Genomic DNA, 9,183 nt, shown 5'->3' on the forward strand with positions numbered 1-9,183 from the left:
CGACATCGACACCAGCCCGACCCGACCAAATCACGATTTCGAAACTCACTTCCCAGTAGGTCACCCATCCTTCCACTGCTCCAGCTCAATCCTCCTTAACCCTGGGTAATAGAGATCAGGTTTTCCAAAAAACGAGAGAGGCGATCTCACCTGAAAATCAAAGACCAGTATCCTTTGATGCTGTTGTTCACGTGGTACGGTATGCTGCTTCGTACGGAATATCTCTTCTGCATCTAACCCATGTTCCAATGCTTCCCTGCATCAAGAGAGATCATATCCTCAAAACCCTAATTTAAAGTTGTTTTTTAATTACATTGTCTAATAATATATAGTTCATACAAGTATTTTTCGATTACATGAACTATTATTGTTCGTATACATTCGTGACGTGAAGTGCTCGGTGTACGCTTTCGTCGTTAGCCCAATAGTAAATTAGCGATCGTCGACGTTCCTGCACGAGATTGCAAGTGGATAATAACACCGTAAATGGTTAGAAGGTATTTTCGATTTGTAACTAATGGGAATTAACAAGCTTTCCCCAATAAAAATGGACAATTGCTTAAAAAAATCATGAACTTTAAAAAAAAAATCTATATAAAATTAGCAACAAAATTTGAGTAATTAATAATATTATAAGTGATTAAAATAAGATGTCTCCTATTTGAGAATAAAAGATGAGAGTTTTTAAGTAAAAATGTGATAAAAAAAAAGGGTAGTTTTGGTCCAATTTTTGTATAAAAACCTTAAAAGAAAGTGTAATAAAAATTTAATTATCCTAATTAGGTTCACTTACATAGCAATCAAGACCTGGAACGGAGAGATTTCCATCGACAGCTCCTCTAAGGTACCTTCTTTGTGGCGGAAACGTCCTCAATGATATTTCACAGTTTGGAATCAAAATAAACTCATCGAATAACCTGGAAACACACTGTAATAACGAACCATAATAAGATCTCCACACGCTTATTCTATATATACATATATATATAATAAGATCTCCACAAGCTCATTGTGTATGTATATATATATATATATTCATACATACATGATTAAGGTGCTTACCTTGTCATAGTCTTGAAGGAGGTTGATGCATTCCGAGTTACCAGGAGATATGTAATTTTCACCACAGCTTCTCTTTAGCGACTGCAGAGAAAAAGAAGTGGTTGACGACTCCGTGAATTCGGGGACGAGAGAAACGGGGGGCGGTACGGATTCTTTACCTCGTAGAGCTCGTCCGAGATAAGCCCCATTCCATGAGCATACTGAGTATGGTAGTTACCATCGAAACGAGCATCGGTTGCGGGGTTTCCGAGGGCATAACCCTGTTTTTGCACCCGTAAATGGGAATAAAAAGATACATCATTTCTCCATAGTGAACAAAACTTTTTTGGGGTAGCCGAATGTCCTAGGTCAAAGTCTAAACTAATTTTGGAGCCCTCAATCAAAATGTTATTTGTAATATAAGCTCCCTTCCCAAATTTAAGGTTTGAATTTGGGACGAGATAGACGCTTTACGCTCTATTCACCCGTTCAACTATCCAAGTTTGGGAATATCGAACAAGAACTTGTATACAATGATGGAGAAATTGGGGGATGGCAATGAGGACCTGAAGATTCACTCGAGGTTTCGATCCTTGCTCGTTTCCTGCATTGTCTCGTCGTGTTTAGACATTGAACCAAGCGGGAAATAGATAGTTCAGACAAAGGAACTCGGAGTTTGTAGAAATGTATATGTACCTTTCGAGATTTGTTGAACGATTCCCGGGACAACCAAACCGGCGTAAGAGTCTCCCGTGACATAAAACGGATTGGAGAGAAACTCCAGATGATCGACGAGCCACTTCAAAATATGACGCAAATGTTAACAAAACAATATATTACGGGAAATGCGCCTCGCGAAACTCGACATTGTAGCCCTCGCGAGGATTCCGCATTTTACCTTCCGGACGAAATCTGATACTTGTTCTGCTTGTCTCGTATCGCTCGGTTTCTCGGCGAGCGGAGTTCTTGCGTAGGAGAAACCGGTTCCGACAGGTTGGTCCAAATAGAATATGTTGGCTGCCTAAGGAAGCAGCAATAACCAAATTCCCAAAAAACTGAACAAAAGAAAGAACGAAACCCTAATTGTGAATGGAACAGTTCTCATGCACCTTTGTCCATGAATACGTAGTAGCGACCAAAGAAGGCACGCCTCCATTGTAATCTTCGTCTTTGAAAGCCAAAGGGCATTCAATCATATATATATATATATATATATATATATATATCAGAGAAATCGTTAGAACACGATTTAATCAAAGTTTTTAATTTTAATTTTTTTGTGTGTGGTTACGTACCCATCTGGTAAAGAAGGCCGTACAAGGAAGAACAACCAGGGCCTCCATTTAACCAGACCACAAGAGGGTCTTCTTCTGGATTCTAATCAGACTTTACAAAGTAATAGAACAACTGCACTTCCTCTGATTCTCCAACACCCACATACCTAATTTCACACATGTATTAACATAAAATAAAATGGACCGACATGGATTATATCAAGAGAGACCCATGAGACAAAATCCTAAGGGAAGAAAAAAAACCAGACCCTGTTTCGAACTCGATGGGAAGAGGACCGTCGAAGCCAGGAAGAAACTTAACGACCGAACCAGAATCGATGTGTTGGCTCACGAGAAGCAGAAGCAACACCGACCAAAGACAAGCTTTCGCCATTTTCCCGATTTTCGGGGTTTGAAGATTGAGTTTTCGGACAAGAAATCTATGGCTCAAAGAATAAGAATCTGAACTTATAAAGGGAAAACCTTTTATTTATTTATTTTATAAAAAGGACAGTTGTTAGGTTCGTTAAATCGCTGTTGCTCTTCTGATTTCCCGCTTAATTGTTTTTTGTCATTTTTTTTTCTATTTCGGCACATCATTACATATATAATTATTATTAATTTAAAAGTTCTTCCGGAGACAAACTTAACTTTAACATATTTTGAAAAATCATTGTTATTATAATATAATATTATTCATCCGTTTGTGTTATTAAATGTCCACGCGTACCAAATCCAGAATCCGTGAGGTGCCCATCTCCGTAAATACATAAACAATGACTACTCCTCCAATACAAATATCTAAATTATTTTCAATATGTGACAACAATTTTTTTTCAATAAATGGAGAAATGACAAGTTTCATGAGCTAGCAATTTGTTGGATTTTTTTTTTTGTGAAATAAAATTTAGAACAACATCTAATGTAAATTATTTTTCGATTTTTATTACTTATTAGAATTGATATAAATTTCGTATATACATTGAACAAAAGAGAGATTAAAATGTATTCAACGCCTTTTAAGATAAAGAGAATTTCAGAGAGAATTACATCACTTAGAATAAAATAAAATAAAATAAAATACGAGTTAAATATTCTAAGACCCAGAAAAACTTATATCTCATTACTATATCACTTTATGTCACAATGTGAAACACAACAAGAGAAGAGATTGGAAAAACTTGTGTGTATTGCTCACGATCGTGGACTATATATGCACATCTCAAAGATAAGATTAAATCTAGTTATATATGGAACGTATTTCTGACGAATCCAATATCAAAAGCAACTAACTCTATCACATAATATATGATATATATACGCAGGATCTTTTCGTCCAATACCCCCCTCTTTTCGTCCAATACCCCCTCAAGTTGGTGAGTGCAAATTTTGCAAACCCAACTTGCCAAGAAACCAAGTAAACTCTTTTTTGCCTAAAGTCTTAGTGAATATATCGGCTAGTTGTTCTCGGGTTGGCACATGATGTGTAACAATGTTCCCCTGGTCGAGATGATGATGTAGGAAATGACAATCTACTTCGATGTGCTTCATGCGTTCATGATAGACGTCGTTGGACGCAATATGGAGAGCCGCTTGACTATCACACAATAATAACATCGGACTTGAGTGGTTTACGCCAAAACAGGAAAAAAGACTCTTAATCCAAAGTAGTTCGCAGGCAGCAAGACGCATGACGCGGTACTCGGATTCGGCCGAAGACAGTGACGGTACGGTCTGCTTCTTAGTCTTCCAAGATATCGACGACGTGCCAAGTTGAACGAACCAACCACTCAAAGATTTCCGAGTAACAGGGCAACCGACGTAATCAACATCACACCAACCTCGTAAACGTAGATCACAGTCAGCCCGAAAGAGAACTCCTTGGCCCGGATCACGTTTCAAGTACCGAACAACGTGAATTGTAGCGTCCCAATGATCTTGCCGCAGATTCTGCATGGATTGTGACAGAGTATGGACCGAGTTAGCGAGCTCCGGACGAGTGACGGTGAGATAAATGAGGCGACCCACAAGACGACGGTCACTACAAAAAAAATGCGAAATTCCAACGGATTTTTCCAACGGATTAATCCGTTGTAATTTTTCCAACGGATTTCCAACGGTATACCGTTGGAATAATTCCAACGCATTTCTAACGGCTTTCCAACGGACGTCTAACGGATTCGTCCATTAGAAATCCGTTGGAAATTTTCAACGGCATATCAACGGATATTTGAGTTGGAAATTTTCCACGTATATTCCAACGGATTTCCGTTGGAAATAACGTTCGACGAATTTCAACGACAATCCGTCGAAATTATCCGAACGTTATGAAACGCGGCAATAATTCCGACGGATATCCGTTGGAAATAGTCGAACGTTATAATGTTCGAAATATTCCAACGGATATCCGTTGGCAAGTGTAACGGTAACGAACTTTTCAACGGATTTCCAACGGATATCCGTTGGAAAGTTTCTCTATTTAAAGCACCCGGCCATAGTTCGCCCAAACCACTCTCTAAATCACTCTTATACTATTCTTTTACCAAAAATTCTCCTAAAAATGACATCTTCAACAAATCCGAATATTCGTTCGTCCCGACAGTGGATATACGAAAGAGTTGATTCGATTACAAAAGAGGTAACGCAAGAATTCATTAACGGTTTGGAACAGTTTATGAATTTTGCTTCTATGCAGCCGTTGTGTCAAGAACGTGGAAAAATGCTATGTCCATGTACAAGTTGTCGCAATTTTAAATATCGCAGTCCAGAAGATGTTTGCAAACATCTATTTCGAAGGGGATTTGTCGAAGATTATTATATTTGGCGATTTCATGGAGAAGAAGTTCGGACAATCACAACGGGACAACATGTCTCGGCCGAGCAGAGGTATGATGTAGATGAAGATGTAAGAAATCCTTATGTTGAAATGGTGACAGATGCTTTTCCTGGGGCATTGGCTGAGCAAAACTCATCACAAGATCAGGAGGAGCCAAACGTCGAAACAAAACGGTTTTTCGACATGTTGGATATGGCAAATCATCCTATCTATGAAGGATGTAAAGAAGGTCAGTCACGTTTATCTCTTGCATCAAGATTGATGAGTATGAAAACGGATTACAATGTCACCGAAAATTGCATGGATTCATTTTGTCAAACGTTGCGTGAATATTTACCTGAAAATAACGAAGCTCCAGAATCGTATTATGATACGAAGGCTATGTTGAAGAATTTGGGAATGCCTTATGAAAAGATTGATGTTTGCAAAAATGGTTGCATGCTGTACTGGGGTGAAGAAAAAGAATTGGTTAAGTGTAAATTCTGTGGGACTAACAGATACCGTCCGAGTAAGAATGTACAGAGACAAACTCCGTATAAAAAGATGTTCTATATGCCAGTATCGTACAGATTGAAGCGTTTGTATGAATCACAACAAACGGCTTCGCATATGAGATGGCATGCCTCGCATTCTACCGTTGATGGAGAAATGCAACATCCATCAGATGCTTTGGCGTGGAAAAACTTCAACATGGTATTTCCTCAATTCGCTGCTGAGCCTAGGAATGTGTATCTATGTTTGTGTACTGATGGATTTAGTCCGTACGGACAGTCTGGCATGCAGTATTCATTATGGCCAGTAATACTTTCTCCGTACAACTTACCACCTGAGATGTGCATGAAAAGAGAAATTATGTTTTTGACATTGTTGATTCCTGGGCCAGAACATCCGAAGAAGAGTTTTGATGTGTATTTACAGCCGCTCATGAAGGAGTTGAAGGATTTGTGGGACATTGGAGTCCCTGCTTACGACGTAAGTGTGAAACAAAATTTTACACTGAGAGCGGTTCTTCTTTGGACGATCAGTGATTTTCCGGCGTATGGCATGCTATCGGGATGGAGCACACATGGAAGACATGCATGTCCGTTTTGCATGGAGGAAACAGAAGCGTTTCAGTTGAGACATGGGAGAAAGACGTGCTGGTTTGACTGTCATCGCAGATTTCTTCCAAGGAATCATCCGTTAAGACAAAATCGTACGCTTTTTACCAAAGGTAAAATCGTTACTGAGGAAGGTCCTGTTATGCAAACCGGAGAGCAAATTTATTCTGAGCGAATAAATAGTGGATATTTGGATGATTTGGAAGCTTCTGTGCATTGTGGAGGAAATTTTGGGCATAAGAAGTGCAAAGGATTTGATGATTGGCATAACTGGTATAAGCGTAGTATTTTTTGGGATTTGCCTTACTGGAGTTCGCTAACGCTTCGACACAATCTGGATGTTATGCATATAGAGAAAAACTTTTTTGATAACATCATCAACACCGTTCTAAATGTGCCAGGGAGAAGTAAAGATAACATCAACTCGAGGAAGGACTTGAAAGATATATGCAAGAGAAAAGAGTTGGAGTTGACACGTGATCGTCACGCACCTGTGCCGATATTCAGACTCACAAAACCAGGTAAAACGGTCTTGTTTAAATGGTTAAAAGAAGAGGTTAAATTCCCTGATGGATATGCATCCAAATTGGCGCGATGTGTTGATACCGATTCATTAAAACTTATGGGAATGAAGAGTCATGATTGCCATGTATTCATGCAAAGACTTATTCCTATTGCATTTGCGGAGCTATTGAAACCGAGTGTCCACGGAGCGTTATGCGGTATCAGCACATTCTTTCGAGATATATGTGCAAGATCTCTGAGAAGAAGTAATGTAGAGGTTTTGAAAGGCAACATTCCTGAGATACTTTGCGCATTGGAAAAGGTATTTCCACCTTCATTTTTTGATGTGATGGAACATTTACCTATTCATTTACCAGATGAGGCGATATACGGTGGTCCAATACAGTTTAGGTGGATGTATCCATTTGAGCGATTGTTTTTCCATCTGACGAAGAAGGCAAAAAACAAAGCAGCAGTGGAAGGATCTATCGTCAAACAGTATTTGTAAGAGGAGATCTCCTACTTCAGTTCTTTCTATTTTGAATCTCATATTCAGACGAAGAAAAGGAGGGCTATCAACGAAGACGATAGAAGTTATCTCTACCACTATGATTCATGTTTCAGACTTATTCCCGAAAGTTTTCAGCCTACTGGACGCCTCGGAGGCAAATCTGAAGAATATTGGTTAACTGTACAAGAGTACAATCACATCGCCACATATATACTGTTGAATTGTGAAGAACTTAAGCCATACGAAAGGTACACATTTTTTAATCTTAGATGTGATTAGAAATTAATTAATTACATATTTGCTAACAACTTTTTTTTGTAAGACTTTTTGACGAGGATGTTTTGGCAACATATCCTAATCTATGTGGGGAGGAACTTGAAGGAATGAAGGAACAACATTATGCATCTTGGCTTCGAGACTACGTAAGTATTCTAGCTATATATATATGTACGTGTATGTATTTGTGTATTAATTTAATTTTTATGCGCAGATTCAGTCATGCAGTGATAGAATTCCGGCATGGATCAGAGATATATCACATGGACCTGGAAGAAAAGTCATTTGCTGGCCGATAATGTTCACCCGAGGATACACGTTTCACACTTACGATCATGGAAAACATAAATCCATGTTCAATTACGGAGTTTGTATAAAAAGCGGGTCATCGGAAGATCCTGATTTCTTTGGGGTTCTTCGTCAGATTTTCCAACTCCATGTCATTCCAGAATATTTCCAACGGATGCCTGTTGGAAATGAAGATTATAACGGGCATCCGTTGGAATTTATCAGACAACATTAAATGCACCCAGAAAATTCCAACGGATACCCGTTGGAAATCCGTTGGAATTTTCGATTATATAAGGGCGAGCGGCCCCATTCTTCACCCTCATTCCAACATCTCAAAAAAAACCAAAAAAAAAAAAAATTCAACCAAAAAAAAAATCACAAAATGGTAATTGGTTTTCAATTCTTGTTCAATTCTTTAATATTTATGTTTTGTATTAATAACTAACTATTGTTTTTTTACAGTTTCGTAGGCGATTTTCTGGTTCCGAAGGATTGTTAGCGGGTTCTTCTGGAGCACCACCACCGCCGCCACCACCACCTTCTCGTCTTCCGGAACCGGTGGACGCTCCTCCACTTTTCCCAGAGTGTGATATAACTCTGGAGGAGGTAGAGAAAATTTTAAATTCCTTCGACACTCGCGAGGTGCCGCTAATCGATCCCGAACTAGACGGGGCGTTATGGTAATTAATTTATAAATTAAATTATTTCAATATTTATTTTAAATTATATTATTAGTTAATATTAATAAATTGTTATTATAATTAGGTTCGGGGTTAACGATAAAGATTTGAGGAAAAAATTTACAGCAATAATAACGTCAAATTTTCCTCAACTCTACTACTGTTGGACGGTGGTACCGGACAACATCAAACGTTCTTGGTGGCATTCGTTCATCGTAAGTTATATTTTTAAAATTTTATTTAAATAAAATAAATAATCACTAACTCTAATTTTTTTAAAGCAATCTTTTCGTTGGAAAAAAAAGCAAACCGATAAAGTTTACAAAGAGTTCAACCAGCTGGGTATGCAGCAGTTGAAACAAATGATGAACAATGCCAAACGCCGTCAGCTGCATGGACTGCCACCGGAGTGGGCAACAAATGACTTGTACCAGCAGCTTCTTTCGCATTAGAACTCAGACCATTTCAAGAATAAGAGTTCTAAGGCGAAACAAAGTCGTCTGTCCCAAAAATTCGAGGGTGATGGGCCTCATCGTCATACCTCCGGTGCTAAATCATTCAAGAAGAGGCAAAAAGAGATGGTATTTACTTAAACTTTAATTTAATTTTTAATTAGTTTTTTAATATTAGATTTTTTATTATGTTAATAATATATATATATATATATAGG

The 9,183-nt window shown here is 38.3% G+C and overlaps 1 protein-coding gene and 2 long non-coding RNA genes across 6 annotated transcripts in view; 2 read left to right on the forward strand and 1 right to left on the reverse strand.

Annotated features, from left to right (window-relative positions):
* LOC104824969 (serine carboxypeptidase-like 18) overlaps window positions 1-2,749 on the reverse strand; it is a 3,642-nt gene extending 893 nt beyond the window's left edge. For 2 of the 4 annotated variants that reach the window (XM_010557171.1, XM_010557170.2), the window contains exons 1-11: window positions 2,585-2,749; window positions 2,337-2,482; window positions 2,151-2,209; window positions 1,940-2,062; window positions 1,738-1,840; window positions 1,608-1,645; window positions 1,221-1,322; window positions 1,063-1,143; window positions 794-928; window positions 380-451; window positions 151-256 (exon numbers count right to left, since the gene is read on the reverse strand). In XM_010557171.1, the coding sequence (XP_010555473.1) occupies window positions 188-256; window positions 380-451; window positions 794-928; window positions 1,063-1,143; window positions 1,221-1,322; window positions 1,608-1,645; window positions 1,738-1,840; window positions 1,940-2,062; window positions 2,151-2,209; window positions 2,337-2,340 (786 nt within the window). In that variant the 5' untranslated portion in view covers window positions 2,341-2,482; window positions 2,585-2,749 and the 3' untranslated portion in view covers window positions 151-187. Of the gene's footprint in view, window positions 1-150; window positions 257-339; window positions 452-793; window positions 929-1,062; window positions 1,144-1,220; window positions 1,323-1,607; window positions 1,646-1,737; window positions 1,841-1,939; window positions 2,063-2,150; window positions 2,210-2,336; window positions 2,483-2,584 lie in introns of those variants that run through there. The other 2 variants (XM_010557173.2, XM_010557174.2) reach the window with 2 other exon arrangements.
* Window positions 2,750-7,384: 4,635 nt separating this feature from the next.
* LOC104824972 lies at window positions 7,385-7,796 on the forward strand. Its single transcript, XR_773494.2, has 3 exons — window positions 7,385-7,514; window positions 7,589-7,688; window positions 7,757-7,796. It is a non-coding gene; the product is annotated as an uncharacterized LOC104824972 (long non-coding RNA).
* A 571-nt stretch (window positions 7,797-8,367) lies between these two features.
* LOC104824971 lies at window positions 8,368-8,805 on the forward strand. Its single transcript, XR_773493.1, has 3 exons — window positions 8,368-8,513; window positions 8,599-8,728; window positions 8,795-8,805. It is a non-coding gene; the product is annotated as an uncharacterized LOC104824971 (long non-coding RNA).
* Window positions 8,806-9,183: the final 378 nt, after the last annotated feature.

Source organism: Tarenaya hassleriana, unplaced genomic scaffold (genome assembly GCF_000463585.1).
Source record: "Tarenaya hassleriana unplaced genomic scaffold, ASM46358v1 Cleome42, whole genome shotgun sequence".
In the NCBI taxonomy this organism is placed as follows: Eukaryota; Viridiplantae; Streptophyta; class Magnoliopsida; order Brassicales; family Cleomaceae; genus Tarenaya; species Tarenaya hassleriana.